The following is a 22,672-nucleotide window of genomic DNA, read 5'->3' on the forward strand; positions in this document are numbered from 1 at the left end:
GGAATGGCTGTATCATCACAGCCTTTAAGTGCCAGATATATTTCTAAAACGAGATATCAAACTAGGGCGAGCTCTCCTGGGTAATGTGATCCAGCTCTGACTCAATGTCACCAGCGGTGGCACTTCTTGGCACATTCACAGCGGCGCATCACCCTACAGTTCTCTCACAGCGCAACCATGTGACTGTCAGAGCACAGAAGTTCTGCCAGGACGTAATCACGCGAACTGTTGCTTGTGGACACGTTGTCACTGAATGACCATTCTGCAGAGTAAATGCTTGGTTTTTACTCTTTATGGAAAAACAGAAGACAGTCTATAAATGCCCATTTCCACACTTAAAGTAGTAATGGCAGAAAAACATACCACAAAACAAAATTGTGTTATGGTTGCTATTCGGTTGCTAAGGTGTTCTGAATGGCTTTTTGAACACAATCTCTATGATGTTCTAGTCCATAAATATGGCCCAGGTCCCTCCAAAGCAACTCTATGGGATGTTATTTGCCCATTCTATCATTATGCTGACATCAAGAGAACCACAGATATTTTAAAATACATTTTTAATACTTCAAGAACTTTTCCACAGTGACCCACAGCGTGAGCAGGACACCATGCCTAACATACTCTCTCTGCTGACCAGGTCAATTCAACACACTCGCTAAATACCAGACGCGTCACCCCTACAAACAAACACCACAGGGGCAGAAGAATGTGCCATCATCAATCAAGTCACTGGCTACATGCTGTCATTTGGACATTGTAAAGGGCTGAAGAAAACGTGGAACCCAGAGGTTGTTTTCCAGAGAAAACGCTAACCAAACATTTCTTATTAGGCATGTCTGCACTGACTGATCAATCAAAGATGAAGAGAGGAAGAGACAGATAAAAAAAAAAAAAAAGACTATACATGACCATTAATCCATTATTCAAAACTGAGTCTACATAGAAAGCATTTTAAGGAAACACACTTCCGACGTGAAGGTAGGAAGAACCTTCTGCTGCCTTCAAAGATACCTAATTTTGGCCAAATTACATCACATGTATCCTTTGTGGAGCAGGAAATCCCATAATACATTGTAACAAGTAAAAGAAAATCCAAGATGGCGGATGGGACCGGAAAAATGTCAACTTTAAATTCATTATACATTCATTCAACATTGAAACATGCTTTAAGAGTAGTTATTTTCACTATACAACTCGCTATAGAGATAATTAGCATAAACTATTACTGGACTATTAACATTTAGCTCATCTACTGTCATGGCAGAGCAACAGTTGAATATAATTTTGCTAGTAAAGTTAACTATATATAAACATTGATTAACGCACATAAATTGAGCTCATCAAACATGTCCAACAGATGCTCAAAAGCACTTGCTTGACAAGCGAGAACCAACCTCATTGGTTGTCATGCATCAAGCAAGCATGTTTGAGCTTCCGTTTATCATATTTGATGATGTCTGGGTATTAGGGCTGTACAATATTGGAAAAAACTGACATTGGGATATTTTGTTTTTCTGCAATATGAAAACAGTTTTACCAGATGAATAACTATTTGGGAAAAAAAAAATTCTAGAATGATTGGGGTGATTTTGTAGGGGAGTTAATCTGCATTGAAAATAATATATTACAAAATTATAAATCCAATAGAACAAAGATAAAAATGAAGTAAACAATATTCAGGTACAGAAATTGAATAATCAAAAATAACACTGCATAGTCTTCACTGCATAAATTAAATATAATTAATCTACAAAAGTGATTTTCTCTTTAAATTTTGATGTTTGATTAAAATTAATGTCTCAGGACAGTAGTGGGAATATTTGGCTGCTGTCACTTTAAGGCACGGATTCAATAAAATGATATGCATCTGTTTTTTTTCTCAATTTTTTACGTTCACGTAAGCCATAAGCAACTGTGTTTACTGTGGACACTCTGACATAATTTTGCATCTGTGTCTGTTCAAGCACAAACAGACGAGAAAGAGAATTCGGTGTCCGAATTGAATTCTTTTCCGCGTCTTCGTGCGCACAAATGGTTTAAAAAACCTAAAACACGTGCAAATAATAAACTTTGACTCTATGATGGTTAAACACGTGCGTTTCGAACTGTGGTGCATGATACGTACGGATCACGCATCAACTACAATCCCTATACTTGACATCACACATCCTGCGAAGTGACGGATGTGGATGCAATATCTTGATTTGTGTTTCGAACACTGGAATGACATTAGGGTGAGAAAATTATTAGATGAACTAACCCTTAAAACTATCAACATTTTTATAGCTACAACTAGCTACCTGAACAAAAACATTGTTTAATGATGCTTCTGAAGCAAACTCTATCGCCCCCTTGAGTATGGAGGTTCGTTATCGCCAATTATGTTCAAATGTATGCTGCATGTTTGCAATGCATTGTCCAAGTATTCACACTTGTGTAATTGCATAGCTCACTACCTTATAAGCCAATATACAGTACTATATCACGTTAATATGTGTACAAATGAAGAAAAAAACAGCAGGAAAAAGGACAAAGCTGCAACAATCATCAAGTATCTTAGCTGAAACATCAGTTGATACAAGAACACCCACCACTTGCTCCTTCTAAGCATTGTCTCTGCAAACACACTGATAAGAGAGGCAGCTGAAGAACACAAGCCACAGATCAGAATTACAGCGTAATCAAGTCATCCCAGAAGCACATACAAAGCCTCCATATAGATGGAGGCTTTGTATGTGCTTCTGGGATGACTTGATTACGCTGTAATTCTGATATAGATAAGTCTATATGTCCTGTGGTTGCCATGAGTTTCCTGATGTCATACTGACGCTCATTCTACGACAAGTGAAGGGAAAAGTCATCCACAAGCCAGCAAAAGAAACTGTCACTGTGTTTGTCAAAGTGTGCACACGATTTATTAGATGTAGATGTGACACACTGCTACATTTAGAAATAAGTAAGATGATGAATGTAATTAATGCCTGTAAATGCATACAAAAAAAAAAAGGACAATGTACCTGAGTAAATAATCCTGTAGCACTGAATGACAGCTCTGTGCCTTTACAATTCCAGCTTTTGTTTCGATCCAATTAGCCAGATAAATACACGTTCATGCGTTATTGCTACCCAGAAAAAGAAGCAGAAGCCAAACTCCCAAGATCTTCCAGTAATCTCCAGCGCTTCATGTGTGAGTGGAAGTGATGCATATGTGAGATCTCGACTGCTCTGCTCTCAGCACAAACTCTGCTGTATCTGCAAATGACCCCCTCCTCTCTCCTTCATGTTATTTCTCTTTATGGCTCTCCGTAACCCTCTCCTCTTGTCTCCTCCCCCGGCACACACACACTTATTTCAGCACACTCAAGCGCTCCACCCTGTGGCTGCACAGAATTTTGCCCCGCGGTATTTGTTAATATACACTACCATTCAAAACTTTGGGGTCAGTACTAAGATTTCCTTTTTAAAGAAATTAAGACTTCTATTCAACAAGGACGAATTAAAATGAATCAAAATTGACAGTAAAGACATTTATAATGCTATAAAAGATTGGAGTCAAATAAATGCTGTTCTCTTGAACTTTCAATTCATCAAAAAAAATCCTGAAAATAAACGCATCACAGTTCTGACAAAAATATTTTTTCAACATTGAGATTAATTAGAAATGTTTCTTGAGCACCAAATTAGCATATTAGAATGATTTCTGAAGGATCATGTGACACTGAAGACTGGAGTAATGAAGCTGAAAATCACAGGAATTTGCGGAGCCCCGCACATGATATGCAGACAAAAAATATATATCGTGGCTATGAATTAAGAATTTGTTCACGGATTAATAATTCTTTTGGGACACGTTAAACCAATTCGTTCCATCGTTTTGAACTACCGAACAAATTATTATATTCGAATAATTGACTTAAAACGAGGTAATAAAAGAGTGTGACATATTAGTAAGTCGTGGGAACGAATTGTTAATTTGGGGCCACGATATATATATATATATATATATATATATATATTGTCCGCATCTCGTGCAGGCATCCGTAGCAATTTATTATAATTTAAAATATATTAAAATACAAAACTGCAAAAATATTTCACAACTTCAGTAACCGAAACTACACATAAATCAAAATCAGAAGCGTTAAATACAAAACAAATAGGCCTACTGAAAGAGACGATTAAAAAAGAGAGGAACAAAAAAGATAGTGTACATGAGGGTGACCTTCATCTGTCATTGGTCATTCTTCTGCTCAGCTTTTATCTTGTTCTTATTCCATCCGCAATAAAAGAGACAAAACAAACATACCTCTCTCGCACAGATGTGTTTGCATTCAGGCATGTTGCGGTTTCTGTCCTATACTGTCTGTCCAACACAGTACTGGCTCAGTCCAGTTTAGCCTGTTCTCATAGCTCAAAAAACTCAGCAAGACATAAGCTTTGGTACTCTGACCAGAAAAAAACATTGAGACGTGACCTGAATTCAGTCAGAATGTCATTAATGGGAAAAAAAAGAAATCACTCGATCACATAGCAAAAACCTCTGAGCACATGGTTTACTTTGAGTAATAAAAAAGCAGATCCTAAAAGAGAACCGGCTCGAGACAGGCCTTTCTTAATCTAGAGAACTTAATTTGGGGTCGCACCAAGTAAAGCCACTGTTGACCTGGATATACAGGGTAAGAGTACGGATGGAAAGAGGATTGGTCTCAACCACCCATTGCTGAATGCCCAGAGTCACAATGTAGGGACTTTAGGTTAAATAAAAAACATCACTAAACTACATTAGCCTATGCGATGAATCTTTTGAAAGTCTAAATCCATGTTAAATCCCCCCTGAACTTCTCTAAAAAAATTATTAAAAAAATAAGTAAATAAATAAATGCCAAACAGTTACAGAAGAACAAGAAACATTGTAAAAAAAATAGTAAATGACAGTAATGTGACTATTACTGAACAAACTATGTAACTAGATGCAAATAAAGTTGTATGGAAAACTGCAGCTGAAATTAAGCCCCCTTTAATTACTTCCTTTCTTATCCAGAAATACTGTATATTGGAATAGAACATATATCAAATGTATTATTAAAATGCTAAAGATAAAAATAAAGCGACAAATTCTGTAACAAACGGTTTTAGTTTGGCAGGCAACATATCAGGACAAGTTTTCATTCATCTCAAATGAGTCTATAACAGCAGTCAGTAGTGTCACTGTGCTATTTTCAGAACGGTTTGTCTCATATACGAGACTGAGGGGCTCTGTCTCAGCACATGCTTAACTCTCATCTGAATGAACAAAAGGGAGAGAAGCAAAGAGTAAAAACACATTTTAATCAAGCCTTATTAATCCCCTTTGCTATTTTCTTTCGGATGGATGGATGGATGGATGGATGGATGGATGGATGGATGGATGGATGGATGGATGGATGGATGGATGGATGGATGGATGGATGGATGGATGGATGGAACGCACTGGTTGCCAATTGCCACTCGCATCAAATTCAAGGCACTGATGTTTGCCTACAGAACAACCACTGGCTCTGCACTCCTATACCTAATCTCACTACTTCAAACTTATGAGCCCCTCCAGAAGCTTGCGTTCTGCACGTGAACTGCGCCTTGTGGTGCGATCCCAAAGAGACATGAGCTTGACTGTTCCAAGCTGGTGGAATGACCTGCCGAATTTTCATCAACACATTCATACTAAAACTTGCTGTTTTAAAAACCACTCATTTTCTACATGATAAATTATGTATTGAGTTTAACAAAAATGAACCTACTGGCATCCAATATCAATAGGTCAAGTGAGAGTGCCTCCATCCACTGGGTCATTAAAGTTTACCGAATCATGGTAGAGGTCAGATCAGCTTGTGTGGGATTGTTTTAATGTGCCCCTTGCAAAGTGTTAATTATATACAAATATAGAAATGTTATCCATTTTACAGAAATATAAACTTCTAATGAATATGCTATTGTTTTCAATGCCATTCCCTCTGGAGTGTCTTTACTGTTGCAAGGGAATACATTTCCATGGCCATGTACTTGCCAACAGACACAAGAAATGTATGCTTTTCTGTAGAGCAACAAAAAAATACTTATAAAATCAGAGATAATAAAAATTCCTTGTGTAATAGCCTACCATATTGGAATAATATTGTAGAGAATTTACCCTGGGAGAAAGTATGGTCTTTGCCACTTATGAGGCAAAACCAATAAAGTAAAAGAAATAACATTTAAATTAATTAAATTCACACAAATGTTACCCAACCAAAGCCTTTGACCTTAATTGTTGACATTAATATGACATTGAAGTGAATTGCTGCTTTTGTCACTCTTCTGAGGAAGATGTCATTCACTAGTTTTGGCAATGCACCCACACAGAGAAATTATGGTCAGATTTGTTCATGTTTATCCGATCTTATTTCGTAACGTTAAGTGACTTTTCCTTCTGTTTTAAAGATGTTTTCTTTGGTTTGACAACGCAAAAGAAAATATAGGGAAATATTAAATAGTTAATTTATAAACTAAATTTCACATACATTTATGTTTATAGCCTAAACATGTGTTTATTTGTTTATAAACAAAAATGTACTGGTTATAACTCTCATTTCTCCATTCATAGATGATCTAGACAAGTAACATTTTCATCCCTTGCGTCTTCTTAAGTTGTACTAGTTTATTAGTGTTATTGTTTTGTTTGTTACCCTGCCAACACATAATCTGTATTTGTATGTTAGTCTTCTTTTGTTTTGTTGTTTCCATATCTAGCTGTATTGCCTTCATGCTTTGTTTGATGCATTGTACTGTTTAATAAAATCTGTTGACTCGAAAAACGCTAGGTCCGATTCAGCCCGATACGTAAACAAATCGTTCAGATTGGTTTTGTGAAACGGTTCAATCGATTCACTGATAAGATCCGACTAATACGAATGATTCGTTTACAAATCGGACATCATTTAACCTTTCCCTTCAGACAGCATGGATGGACCTGTTGCATATCGACCGTAACGGTTTCCATTCATATTCAACAATTCAAAAAGCAGGAAACAAAAACAAAGCGACAACGATGATATTTTTAAACATCACTGGCCACTGCAAATGTGAAACTTATATTAGATCGACTCACCGATTCCATCTTCTGATTTCAGCACCATGATTGCAGCGCTTTACACATGCGCTGTCCTTGTGATATTCGGAGATATTACCAGCTGGCGGTTTGACAAAACACAACACTTTATCCTGCCAACTTGAAATTTGAAATGTACCGAAAACCACGTCTAAAAAATGAAGCTGGAAAGAGTGTTTGAAAGTATTCGCGAAGTAACAGCAGAGACCGGATGTCACTGCATGAAACCCTCATGCTCTGCAAACGGGGCGTGTCCTAATGATGACGAACAACCAATCAGCGCGAAGCTTTCAAGCTTTTTTTTTTTTTTAGTGTGCGTGCAGATACCCACAAACACTTGTACATCTTACAAAGGAATGAGAATAGAAGCTAAAAAAGAATTATGAGTTATGTCTGAACTTTTAGGGAGTATGGTAGTGTCAATATAACTACCCACTCATGTGGCTTTTTGATCGTTCTGAGAGCAGCTCATTAGTGGTGGTTGCTAGGCTTGACACTTGTAGGAGGAAAGTTTTATGCATTGGAAAAAAGAACTGCACAAACCCCGTAAATGTGTCCTCTCTAAGTAACAGTAAAAACACTTCCCTATTCTATAAATAGCAACCCATTCATAATGGTAGGCTATACGTTTTTATTGCTTGGTTTCAGCTTGGCAGTCAACTGGCGAAACTCTCAAACTGCAATTATGCATATTTATTTTGCTCTGTTTAAAAAAAGGTGATAAATACACTGGCGTTCAAATTCAGCAAGAACACATTAAATTGATCAAAAGTGACAGTAAAGACTTTTACACTGTTACAAATTTAAATAAATGCTTCTCTTTGAAATTTTTATTCCTCAAAGAGTTAAAGAAAAACTAAAAATAAAAGCAGCTCAACTGTTTTCAACATTGATTAGAAGATATGTAAGTCCAAGTTGTTTTCAGTTAAGAGAGCTCAAACATGCATTTTAGTCAGGGACTATCTTAAGCCTAGTCTGTGAAACCAGCCAATGGGGTTTTATTAATAATCCAAACAAAAAAACACCGAGCACAGAAGGCAGGTACACACAAGAAACACCAAACACTGACTGATAAGGCACAAGAGAAGCACAAGGGCTATATACAGTATACACAAGGTGTAATAACTTATTGTTATTTATTACTAAAGGATACCAAGATAACGAGTTAACAAGACACACCTGGGGAAGACACTCACTAATAACTACAAACATGGCAGAGAAACAGTAAATACCACAAAAGTCCAAACAAGACAGAGAACACATAATTTAGTCCAAAAGAGGAAATAATTTCCATGCAAACTGCATGAAAACTAAAAAGTGATTATAAGTCCATACAGCTATTTAAAACTTTGCATGCAGCTTTGCACTGATATAACTTCTTGCGACCTAAAATAACCTGAAAGATAGAAAGCACGCAGACAGAATACACTTAGAGCCTTAGGATGTTCAAGGGTACATTCAAATCAGCCTTCCGTCTACTTTTATAAACAGAGGCTTCTTTTTTTTCTTCTCGCCCCCAGGAGAATAGAGGTCACATCTCAACCGTGACCAATGGCTGATTATCCTCAATAGGGGATGACTGAGCATACGTGAACAAGTTCTTTGTTTGGGTGTTTACTGACCCTTCAAGATGGTTAAAGAACAAATGTGGAACCAACCTGATATTATAAAGGGCCAAGAAAAATACATCAAAGTGTGATTCTAAGTTGAGCATCAGACATAGTGTGATAGCAGCACATTTAGTTGTGAAACTGATTCATTTTCAAGTTGTTATGGGAAATAGCACACATTTCCCTCAAACATCTCTTTCGGTATTCAAAATTCACAAATCTGTTGCAACTATGGCCAGCGTCAACAGTGTTAGAAGCTGAAGGTATACATTACGCGGCTCATGACGGTTTGTTTGTGTGTTGTAGAGAAGAGGGTGTGGATGGCAAACGGCACAGCATACAGTAGTGTTTACCAGTAAACTGAACAGCCTTGTGGGCTGAGAAATGACATAAAGCAGACTAAAAACCATAGAACAAACAAGGCGTCTTCCTCAAAGATAATCAGCCAAAAAACGTAAGTAATTTGATAATAAAATAAGTGGGAAAACACTGACACTGTAGTCACGCTCTTTGTGTCTTTTGACTTGCACTGTACAATTGAAAAGAAAGTATGTTTGTATGGCATGTCAACGCAAACCAACAATAGAAAACAACACGAGATATAGAGTGTATGAGTTTCTGAGATATAGAAATATGTTTCTTGACACTTTCCGTGACAAATCAAGGCATATTTACAAGATAGCACTTGAGGAAATATCTTGCTGTTCTCAACCAGACTGACATAATGCTTCACCCAGACACGTAACTCAATATGTTATTACTTACATGTCAGCGTACTGATGATTAACTGCAACAAGTCAGGGCCATTTTGATCTAACCATTGTTCAATGTTCAAATAAAAGTGTTTATTTTTAAGATCTGATGTACAAGAGATTCAAAGAGACTCATTTGAATGAAAATAACAGTTTCTGGATTTAAAAAATAGATTATAAAATTCCTTTGCCATCACAGGAATAAATTACATTTGTTTGTTTTTTTTAAATATTAAAATACAGCTTTTTTTATTGTAATAATATTTCACAATGTTCAAATAAATGTAGCCTTGTTGAGAATAAGATACATGTTTAGTGATTGCAAGACTGGAAAATCTCTGATATTCAACACTGAGATGCTTTGATACATCTTGTAAATAAGTTTCAGTTGTCATGGCAATGCATGCTTATTAAGTTTCCAATTCTATGCAAATATAATTTAGATGTGTGGGTAGATTCATAACTATACCAAGATCTTGTACACACACACACACACACACACACACACACACACGCACAGAAATATAAATGCCATAAAATCCTTCTAATAAAACAATATTACAATAGAAGCAAAATACCCAAATGCATATTTAATAGAAGTCAAACAATGTGTTTAAAGCTTGAATTTAACTCTGTTTCCATGGCATTTGATTACAAGATTTGAAGCATTTCCATAAGAACAATGGCCTCACTTTGGATTTGCTCTCTTACTTATTATTGTTTTATTGTGTGTGTGTTTGTGTGTGTGTGTGTGTGTGTGTGTGTGTGTGTGTGTGTGTGTGTGTGTGTGTGTGTGTGTGTGTGTGTGTACTGGTAAACCATACGTTATGGGGACAAAATGCAGAATGCTAAAATGCAGAAAGTTTGCTGTGATGGGTTAGTTTAGGGGTAGGGTTAGTGTAAGGGAATAGAATATACAGTTTATACAGTAAAAAAAAAATCCCCATAGAACATGAAAGCACAACGTGTGTGTTTGTCTGTGTTTCTCAAAACTCCCAAGTTGCCATTACTCTTGTGACCGCGCTATAACTTATGTAAATATTTAATAATAAGCTTTCCTAATTAAACCTGGGGGACTGTTAATAATTAATAGGCTAATTGAAGTATATTATAATGTGTACATTAATTTGTCACAGTTTCAATATTCGATCATAACACTAAGAGTTTCACAAGATCTGGCCCTTAGCATACTCTCACCTTTCCAAAGAAAAGAAGTGTCTCGGAAAGTTTCCCTGCAGCTCCTGTACTGTCACCTTCACATGCACTGCTGGAGAGGCAAATCACGTCCTCTACTGTTGAGCTAATACAGTACACAGTACACACATTTGACACACACATGGTCACGTGATGAGTCACATGAGCATTTGGTACAAAATCCATCACACTCTCTCTGACATCAGTGAGGGAGAACACAAGCAAGTGATTGTGGAAGATGCAAGATCTTTAAATATCCCAAATAATACTGTAGCATGCAAAATGATTAAATATTATCTACCATGCAATGCCAGTCACAGATAAGATTGGTGGAATACTTTAAAATACATTAGAGAAGTAATATTCCCCCAAATGTTGTCCTAACCAGCCAAAAAGAGCGGTTCCATAATGAACCAATTTTTCAGATTTAAGGCTTTGTGAGCTCCAAGTATGCAATGCAGCATTAATAAATTATGTCTTTACTGTTATACGATGATTGATTTGCATGCTTGTTGACCATGCTTTTGTTGCTGTTTTGATTGTCACCATTATTGAGGTCCATGTGTGTCTATAAGACTATTGCACATTTTATCTGTGCATTGCAAGACGTTTTCTTCATCAGAAGAAATATTAGCAGAATTTCACTGCTAACTATATGTAAATAAAAATGATATTATTTATTAAACAAGAAACTTTAACTGCCCTGAATTTATTAGCAGAGGAATATATTTTTGCATTTACTGCACAAATCAAATTCAAAATGGCTATTAAATGCTACTTTGTTTAAGACAAAAAAATTTATGCATCATGCATTTTTTTATACTTATATACTCAACATTTATAGTGTACAACATAATAAGCAAGTAGTAGCATAATCATTCCACTAGAAGGCACTACAATTAAACTTATCATTATATTAGCAAATATTTTATCTGCATTTTTAACCCAAAAAGCAGTACTCCTGTATACAGTGTTTAAAGCGCAGCTGCTGACCACACTTTTAAGCACTGAAAAATATATATATATATAAAAAAACTTTAATTGCATTCAGTAAACCTGGTGTTGGATTATAAAATAATGTATTTTTTTTCTGGATGCCGGATTTTTATAATGGCTAATGGCCTAATAATAATCTCTATAAATGTGCCGTTATCTTTTAATAAAGCTATTTTGGTAGAAAAGAATGGGAGAGAGAAAGTCGGGAGAGAGAAAGTCGGGAGAGAGAAACGGAGAGTAGCTCATTCACAACCTAATTCAGAATAGAAACGGTAATGTTCTCTTCTCCCTCTCTGCACTGGAAAGCAGGGTAAAAAACAATACCATACAAAAAAAGAACACAATAACTGACCCTGTGGTTACATTAGCGCTTGTGCCATGTCATTTTTCAAAGGCCTCACATTTCCAGCAAATTCGGTACATTCTCTTTTCCTCTATAATTTTCTGTCACCTTATGTTCTTTCCCAGTCTCTCCTCCTTCATGCCTCACAGAAACAGCAAACGACAGTGCAGAAGGAGACGGGTGAAACACATGAAAACATGTGCAGGTTATATTTATTGCAAGGTCAAAAAGAAAAAAATAAGTCAACCTACTAATTACAATTGTGAATAGCAAATTTGATTAGGATTATCAAGGCTGTGTTTAGGGTATAAACTAATAAGGGAAAATATGAATTTACAAGCTTTATAAGCAAATCGGCCAATACTAAAACAGCACTCTCCATGTCTGCCACTGGTCAATCAAACAGCTAGCCACGCCCCAAATTCACAGCACTGGTTGAGTCAGGCTGTGTCCGGAATCATATGCCGCGTTCCAGGCAACCTGTAACCCGTGTTTTTCCAACTCGTAACTGGGAGTACATCGATCTAGTACGAGTTCACGGGTGGGAAGTCACGGGTTTGACTGCCGTTCCAGTGCACTTTCACAGGTACAAGGTTGGAAAAACACGGGTTACAGGTTGCCTGGAACGCAGCAATACTCTCTAGTTGGTACTTATTTTGAACAAGTAATTACTTCACGCCAGCTAAAAAAGTATGTTCTATATAGTATGGGTGTGTGTAGTATGAGTGTAATCTAGACCTACTACATTCGCCATGTTGTCATCATCATGTGACTTACCAGCATCAGTTACGTCGCTTCACCGCCATTCATAAATCCTCTCCCGTGGCCTCATGGGACAGTAAAGTGTCTCATCCGGGTACTTTTCACCTACTCTTTTATGATTACTGTGAATTCAGACGTACTTCTTTTGTCACATACTGTTTTTCGCCTACTCTATAGTAGGGAAGTATGCGATTTCAGATGCAGCCTCTGTGTTTGGATGCTCAGTCAAACGGACCAATGTTTTGACTTTGCCACAGGGTTCACACTTTTTGGGGAAATCTTGGCATAGTTGTCTGAATTTTTCTGGCAAAGAAGAAAGTAATTATCATGAAGAAAACCTGAGGATTTAAAATTCAGGTATTAAATTGAAGCGTTCAGATGCAAAAGCCTGTAAGTGAAATTTTGTTCTAGAATGATCATTTTTTATCAAGCTCGTATATTTAAGTTCAGTAATGTCACTTAAATGGCAATGAAAATTACCTATTAATTGTCATTTAAGTGAAATTACTGAACTTAAATATACGAGCTTGATAAAAATGATCATTCTAGAAGAAAATTTCAGATTAACTCTTCAATTAGCCTACTGATTGCAAAAATGATTATAGACTATATAACTCTGCGACCCAGAAGAGAGATGGGAGAGTTCGGTACAACAGGTGCACTGAAAAGATTAAAAGTGTAAACATTTTTAAGATATGAAGTTAAAATATGTGTTTGTTGTTGGATCGGTGTACATAATAATAAATGTTGCCTTTGAGGTGAAAATATGTATTATCTGAGCTCTGATGTAGAACCCCTGCTCGCCGAAACTGCAGCAAACACCAGGAGACCAGACGGGAGAAATGAAATGAGATGAAACTCCTCCGGGAAATACAGTGCCTTTACTTGATACTGCTTTACCCAACAGACACAGCTAAAATTCAGACAAGACTCCTCCGATTGACTATGCTGATTCTGTATTCTGATTGTGTGTGTCTGTGAGTGTGCAGTGTAAGCCAGTTCTAGCACACAGAGTCTTCTGTTTAACGCAAAGCAGATGTGAGGCTTAATCACAATCCTTAGCGAGATAGTCTGAATACATTTAAATATCATTTCCACCTTATAACCTAACCACTAAAATCACCCTGGCTAACCCTGTAGTCCCGTAACTTCATCCCAAACAGATCTCTGTGCTGGGAATGGATTACATTAAAATATACAAAATATCAAAAGTAAGGAAACAATGAAACAATGTATATTTATGGGCTTTTGATCAAAACGTGATCAAATGATCCATCGAAGAAGCCAATATCATCAACCAAAGCCGAAACAATCGCAAAACCCCAAAAATGTTAACCACAGTGATAAAAATGAATAATTAGTTCTAGATGCTGATTGCTCAAATGCAGCGTGGGGATTTTCAGTGATTCTTTCTGCAGGTTACATAGTTTGGCCAGTAGGTGGTGACAAGTGACTGTCTTTATCAATTAGTTAATGAATCATTCATTCAAGCGATTCACTTAAAAACGTATGGCTGCATCCGAAATCGCATACTTCCCTACTATATAGTAGGTGAAAAACAGTACAGTATGTGACAAAATAAGTATATCCGAATTCACAGTACTCATAAAAGAGTAGACAAAAAGTACCCGGATGAACTACTTCTTCCAGCGAGATTCTGAAGTGTGCATACAATGGACACTTTACTATCCCATGAGGCCATGGGAGAGGATTTGTGAGTTGCGGTGAAGCAACGCACAGTAACTGACACTGTAGGTCACATGATAATGACAACATGGCGAATGTATACGTCCAGATTACACTCATACTACACACAGCCTGATTCATTCAGGAATAAAACAAGTGAACTGACTTTTTGAGTAAGTCATTGAATTATTCATTGAACCGATTCATTCCATTTGATCCAATCATTCTAATACGCTGATTTGCTGCTCAAGAAATATTTCTGATTATTATCAATGTTGAAAAAAGTTGTGCTGCTTAAAATATTTTTATGGCAACTGTGATAGATATTTTTTCAGGACACTTATGATTAGAAAGGTCAATAGAACAGCATTTATTTGAAATAGAAATCTTTTGTAAAATTATCATTGTCTTAAGTGTGAATTTAAAGCATCTTCGCAAAATAAAAGTAAATTTCTTCTTCTTTTTAAAATCTTATCGCAAACCTTTGAAAGGAAATGTAAGTTGTGCTGTTTTCCTGAATATACACATACATACATGTATGTGTTGTGTATATGTAAATATATCTAACATAAAACATTACATTACAACGATATTTTCTTTTAACATTAAATAACGCAGCATCCATTAGCCGCATTCTTTCTCAGATGGCTGCCTTTAAATTACTAAGCACCAGGGTCGAGCAAACAACTCAAGCTTTTATCTTTTAAAAGCTGTATTTAAATGCCAAATGAGACAGCCATCAGAGCATCTTATTAAAGGTGCTCTAGGTAACTTTTTTACCTTAACTGAACAGCTTCGGAGTAAGTGGAATGGTTATATTACTTATTTTGGGTTGAATGGTGGTGGTTTCGCACCCCCCTGGTGCCCGAGAGCGGAAAAAACTCACTTGCAACTTTGGGCCGGCGGGTCGGCGGCCTCGCCGTCAGGAAGTATCGCGTGATGTCAGGTCTCGCGATGTAACGAATTGCTTGACGGCACGGCACACGTACACGCCCCCATTCAAGCACCGGCTAGCTATAAGCAGAGAATGTCTACTATAAGCAAAGGGCAACGATAGATTTAGTTATGGCTGAGCCTGTAAAAAAGAAGCAGAAAGCTAGGAAATCTTTGTCGGAGGACCAACGAAAGAGGAAACGGACTGACCGAGCAAGAAGTCAGACTCGAGTCAAATATGGGACCGGCTTTTTCAGAATGGCGAGAACTGAGAGAAACAGAAGCCTGCAAAACGGATGCTGACCTGGCCTTCTTGCTGTTGCACTTGTAAGTATCTTTGGAATAAACTGTGTTTAATATTTAAATTTCAAGTAATTGTGACCTCAGGATGTTTGCTATTGTCTGTAACCTAAAGGTTTTTATTATGATCGCTGTCTGTTACGGGCTTACTAGTACGCTAGATACTATAACTTTGATGTTAGCATTGTCATTAGCAAACACGTTTGATTTCTGTAGTTGTTTAGCCGTTCCTCTGTCGGTTTTATTTGTGTAACTTACACTTTTATTTTATAGCCCTATTCGCACGGGATTAGTATTACCTAGGGACCTCCGGTAATTTGTAATAATCGCAGAGGTCGTCTGTGATTTTTATCCCGTGCGAATCTGCCATGTCTGTAAAAATGTCTGTAAAAATTCCCCCGAAAATTACCTACCGTATTTCGGCCAACACAGGGGTCCTCTGATAATACCAGTCCCGTGCGAATCCCCATGTCTGTGATTTGGGCTGTTTTTCTGTGAGCCTATCGTTTTCTAAAGAACGTAATAACCATTATGGGCCGTTTAACAGTCCGTTTTTCTCCAATAAAAACTATGAAGTGCTGCAAAAGAAAAAACAACTACTACTACGGACGTGATCCGGAAGCTCAACTCGGACCGTTGTCATGGAAACGTCAAATTAATGGGTGTTTCTCAATATGCGTTCCTCAGCGATCTTGCGTCCTTGTGTTCTCGTTTTACGTCATCATAACCGTCGAAGTTCAGACCCAATTCTCAAGAACGCAAGTACAGAGGACGCATGAAAGAACCCGGATGTGTTCTTGATACCGAGGATGCATCGAATGCAGACTTGAGCTAGTACTCGCCTGGTGTCCCAGAAGTCATTGCGGCCGGTTCCGAGTTCGTTCTTCCAAGGAAGCTTGGCAAGACCGGTCTCCACGAGAACACAAGTCCGTTCTCTGCGTTCTTGGAATTGAGAAACAGCCTAAGTATTTTGGCGCAACATGGAAGCTCATTTGGAAAGTTTGGACGCTTTTTGTGGTAGTGTAACTTCTGTATCGTGGAGCATTTCTTTGTCTCACATGGCCTCTAAAGACGTCCATCCTGTAAGTATCTCAAGAAATCAAAGTGTGAAAGAGTAAAAATGATATAAAATGAAATAAACCAAATAAAATGAATAGAAAAACAAGCCTATCGCGACGTTTCGGTATTTATAATACCTTCTTCAGGCAGGCTTGTTGTAAATATGGACAAAGAATAAAAGAAAAAGAAGATATATATTTATACAATAATATGATATTCTATAATATATATATAATATATTTCTCTAATAAATTGGTTTTAAATAAGTTATTTTTTTGAATTGCAATACTGCAGCGCGATCTTCGTTTCAGCACGTTCAGCTAGTGAAGTGTGAATGGGTGGGCGCACGCTGTAAAGTCCGTAAACTCGAGGGAATTACGAACATTTATTTGCCTGTGTGAATGAGCCACCAAAAACACAGACGTCAGGGGGTAATTTCTTAATTACAGAGGTCCAGGGGTAATACTAATCCCGTGCGAATAGGGCTAAGTCAAAGCGTCTGATAATAGGCAATAAACATGTTGCATATATCATGATCGAGCTAGAAAAAACGTTCTGATGTTTTCTTAGACAAGCAAAGGTAAACCGTCATTCTACCAGATGAACTTATAGACCTTGCTAATATAACTTTAGACAAATATTAGCCTATATATATATATATAATATATATATATATATATATATTATGCTCATGCCCATTCTCCCAAAAACAAACTCTTTACTTGCCTCGGTAGACATAACTGGTTTTGAAATAGCCGGTTCCTCTGCTCAGCTGGGTTGCTCGTGGCAAGGGGGGAGGGACAACAGTTCGTTTTTACAACAGTGTTTGAAAGCATTTACTACCAGACACTAGGGGGAGCTTCGTAGAGAAAAAACACTCAGACTTGCCTGGTGTCCCTTTAAAACTGCACAGCATTCAAGAATTGTGAGGCCAGTTCACATAGCTGTAACTCAAAGCATCAAGATGCTATATTCAATACATTCAGAAAATCAGGTATTATTACAGAGGAAGTGTTGCTAAGGCTGTGGTTGTAGAAAAAAAGGTCATTCCAACCCTATTCTAACCCCAACCCCACTGTGTAGGGGTTATGACACATTCACAAACCTTTGAGTGCCTACTAGTGTCATTACACCATACTGTGATCAAGAAAGGGAATCTGTGAGAATGAAACAGAAGTAAACTCATTCACACATTACAATTTCAATAAAGTTTGGCATTAGCATGTTGCAAAGCTAATAATGTGTGTTACTTAACCGTAAAAAACACACATTACACACTAACAGTCCATTTTCATTAGATTAAGCTATTTTAATTGATCTTTTCTTCTATATTGTGACGTTGACATGCATCAGAGTGAGGCAAAAAGAAAAAAAATTAGGACTTTGTTCAGTCCACCGGTTGTTGATTTGATAGAGGCAGATATAAATATGAGCTTGTAGTCGATTGAAAAAAAGGGGAGGAGTTTAAGCGGGCTAAATTATTGAAGAAGTCCGTCACACTTTACCAGAGAGAAGTCTGTTGTTTCACCAGAAGATCAAGTTATGACATTTTGATAAAAAATATAGACCAAAAACTAATTAGGTCAAAACTCATTTTTTAAAAATAACACGCATTTAAAAAATCATCTGCCATTTAATTTTTTCACTAAGCTTGTTACAGTGCATTATGGGATTGCATTCTCAGGAAAGGATACTTGCAATGCTACCTTTGAATCTGTCCAAAAAGTGTATGCCTAAAATGCCTTAAAGTGCCCCAATTATGCAATTTTAATGGTTGTTAACGAATCAAACTCTTCCCGGCCTCAGCTACATCTAGTGTTTGAAGGCGGGTCAAAGCAGACACTGTTCACGGGCAGCCGATGAAGACCATAGGGATGGCGTTATGCAAATTTGTTACAAACTTGCATAGGTCTTTGCTGGAAGTAAGACTGGAATTACTGCCAGTTCACAATCGGTTCTTTCTTTTTGGGAGAAAATAACCCCATTTGTCAAGCACTTTGGTCTTTGAAACTTTGCAGATTTTACATTACATTCACAGACAGCCATATTACACACTGCATGAAAGGTAATATCCGAAAAAGCATAATAGGGACACTTTAAAACACTGCCTAGGTTGGCAGCTCACTTTAAAGTGGTTTTGGAGTTTCTGCTATGCTTTTCCTTACTGTATGAAAGCTAACATACATCAAGGTTAAAGTCTGAAACGTTTTCGTAAACATTTCTGTACTAAACTAACTATCAAAAATAGATTGCAGGGCTGCATGGATTGATATATATTTTAAGAATGAATTAGCAGTGTTGTCGCCAAGTGGCTTGAGTTCAAGGCTTTTCAAGACCAGGTGGAGACAGACCAAAATAAACAGTTATACCATCTTACCACTCTCTCTCTCTCTCCCACACATCTCTGATTCCTTCGTTCCTTCTCTCACTTCTGTTTTCCCAGAACACACTGTGCTATGCAAAATACACTCATTACCACCGCACACCTGTTTTAAAGCTGACAGAGAGAGGGAGCAGGTGAGGTGGTGCCGTAGAGGACAAAGCAAAGATAATGATAAACTGCAGCAAAAATAAAATATGTGGTGTTTGTGAAGAGAGGCATTATCCTAATCTCTGTATATGTTGTTTATTTAATGGCTGATGCGTATATTTAGACAGAAGAGCGGCTGATGGCCGATATACTGCAGATTAAATAATACAATTTAATGAAAGCAAATGAGATGCACACACAAATGATAAAATTAAATCCAATTCACTTGAAAAATTCTCTCAAAAACATTTTCAATTCAGTAATTGTTCATTATCCTTTCCCACAACTTTTGGCTAATGCATTTTTATACATTTTCAAGTCAGTTTATGATTAATGGACAATGAATTTTAAACATTTTATAGAAATTTAACTCACAGAGAGCAATCAATTGCAAGTTAAATATTTTAGAGCCGAGTATATTATTCACCACCAATTTTGCATGACAGTTTAAGATTTTGATCATTTCCATGAGTTTTCCAGGCCTGGACATCACTATAGCAAAATTATCTGGTATTTTTCATGACCAAAATTTTTTATCTAATGTTTTCTATGACTCTGTTTGTCACTGTCAGTACATTTAGTCTCTAACACAATGGAAATCTAGCATTCTATTACTTGGCTAAATGGACATAGTTCTCAAATTACCAAATACTTTAATATAAGCAAATCATTTACCTGGTTTAGGCTGGCTGACATTTATCAGTTAAGACTAGTGTCCTTTTATTTTGTATCTGATAGTAAAGTTTTATAGTTAACTTAATCAGAAGTTCTTTAACCATTCTGTGACACTACCAACTGAGAGCAAACCACATTGTCTAGACAATCATCGTCAGCATCTAAGCTGTCCATATGTGACTATCTCTGAGAAGTGTCCATGTGAAGACTGAGGTCAGCGCAGTCATTTGCATCACGAGGGCCTGGTGGGCTGTTCTGTTTTCAGCACTGAATTAAAAGTCAGAGCAAGCACAGCAGCTGCACGATTAAAGAAGAAACCTGTTAAAATAGCCCTCTCAAAGAATTATTCTAATGCTCTCCATGTCATGATGAATGATTCAGAGCAAAAACCATTTCCATGGACACAGTATATGAAAGGAAATAACAGAAGTATAAATGTTGCTGAACAATTAGAGCCAAGCCGAGTCTGCCAACTGTGAATCTGACGGGAAGACGATAGTACATACGCTCGAGTGTGTGTGTGTGTGTGAATGGGATATAGAGATATATAATTGTATTTTTTAAAAGTGTCTTATGCTCATGAACGCTGCATTTATTTGACTGAACATAATTTAAAAAAACGTAATATTGTTAAATATTATTACAATTTCAAATATAAATTTAGTATATTTATATTTTTTCTGGATTCTTTAAAGGAAAATTCAAAAGGACAGCATTTATTTGAAACAGAATTCTTTTGTTACATTATAAATGTCTTACTGTCACTTTTGATCAATTTAACACTTTAGTTTGGGGACCAATTCTCACTATTAACTAGTTGCTTATTATTGCATATTAGTACTTAAAATGCACAAATGCCCATGTCCATATTCTACATCCCTTAACCCTACCCCATGCCTAAACTTAACCACTGCAACAATTACCTTACTAACTATTAATAAGCAGTAAATTAGGAGTTTGAGGCAAAAGGTAATAGTGAATATGTGTTCCCTAAACTAAAGTGTGACCAGAAGTGTTCATTTAGGTTGTCTTTCTGGGATTTTGATAACTGCAATTCTAATTTTCTTCAAATGTTACTGACTCATTACAGTCTATGTGATGACATTTTAATAAAATAGAAAAGAAAAAAAAAAGAATAAAAATCTGAGGTTTTAAACATCAGCATAAGAGCAAAGTCAACAGTGAAGCTCCAAAAGCCATGGCAATAAATCCTTCTGAAATCCCTTGGGAGTCTGATGTGACACTGCAATATATCTGTGACAGGGTGATGCATGAAACATCTCCCACATCTAATAAAACTGTTATTCTGAATAGTATGTGTCAAAGTTTAGATACATTGACTTACATGTGGGAGACTGTATTCGCCCTCATTTTAAACATAATACAGTCATGGCTGCAGGGCCGTGGCAAGAACATATATAGAGCGACAACCCAAATCCATATTTATTATAACGGAAGTAAACCAAGTTCTATATTAAAAGAACACTAAACCACAATATAGTCCATCCTACAAATACACCCAAACCCATTTGCATTATGCCTACACTTCAAAAACATGAGTCACAAAACCTCATCAATTCCACCAACAACACATAAGGGTGAACCAACTCCAGGCTAAGGTGGAGATGATGCACTTCCCCTTTAAAAACACATTTAGATTTCCTTGAAATAGTTTCAAGTTTCATGTCACCGCACGACCTACACATCTCTCAGCATAAACGCTCCAGATAAATTATTTGTTATTAAAGTGTCTGCGTTCACAAATCACTGTTAATTTTGAACAGAAGAGCAAGCACAATGTATGCTGGATTTGGCATGGCAGAAAGCGTGCAACAACCACTAAAAAGCTGTCACTCATCTTAGTTCATTGCAATCTCACAAAGTTCAGTTATAACCAATTAAGCTGACTGCACAATGAATCTCTTATTTACATAATTATTTGTCATAATGAGAGGATTTGCGAGCATGCAGAACATCAGAATCCACTCATCGCTCAAAACGCAGGAGTTTTTGTTCAGTGCTAACTTAAACACCTCTGATTGGCCACTGCGTTCATGAAATGGTCATGCCACTGCTTGGGATGCTGACAGCTTGTTCCAATAAAGCCCATGTATGGAGCAGAGCAGAGCAAAGCATCAGACATTAGCAGAAACCCCAGAGGCTGCCTCGGTTTATGATGGCATTACTCATTGCTTTGAAAGGTGCAGCTCCAGAACTCAACTCCACATATTAGGGCACAAATGCACCATGGTCCTACGGCCTATTGCAGAAGTGGAAAGGTCCATTCAGGAGGGTAAACGAACTAAAACCAAAAACTAAAAATGTCTCACAAGTATGAGTTTCTTTCTTCTGCGGAGCACAACAGGTTCATCTGAATAAAATCCTGGCCACTCTTTTAAAAATTATTTTCAATATAATGAAAATTAATCAGGATTGAGGTGTCAAGGTCCAAAAATGACAATAAAGCACCATAAACATGACAAATATCAAGTGGTCAATCAAAGTACCTTATTCAAAGTTTGAAGCCATGAAAACCAAAACAGAAGTGTAAGTCTGAATGCTAAATGATATTAAATTGTTTGGTTCAGTTTACAAGACCGGACTGAATGATTTGTTTGCTTAATGAAACTAAATTCCAGTCCGTTTTTTTTTTTCACACAAAGCTTACTGTATAACATAAAGAAATCAGAAGGCTTTGAAATTAAATGA

General features: G+C 36.9%; 1 protein-coding gene across 4 annotated transcripts in view; it reads right to left on the reverse strand.

Moving 5' to 3' along the window:
• cyth1b (cytohesin 1b) overlaps positions 1-22,672 on the reverse strand; it is a 67,120-nt gene that overhangs the window by 24,362 nt on the left and 20,086 nt on the right. The window contains exon 1 of one of the 4 annotated variants that reach the window (XM_084135412.1): positions 7,124-7,364. The exons of 2 other annotated variants lie outside the window; for them this stretch is intronic. In XM_084135412.1, coding sequence (XP_083991538.1) covers positions 7,124-7,151 — 28 coding nt within the window. In that variant the 5' untranslated portion in view covers positions 7,152-7,364. Of the gene's footprint in view, positions 1-3,017; positions 3,161-7,123; positions 7,365-22,672 lie in introns of those variants that run through there. One more of the 4 variants, XM_084135414.1, reaches the window with a different exon arrangement.

This window comes from Abramis brama, assembly GCF_963993115.1.
Source record: "Abramis brama genome assembly, chromosome: 14".
NCBI lineage: Eukaryota > Metazoa > Chordata > Actinopteri > Cypriniformes > Leuciscidae > Abramis > Abramis brama.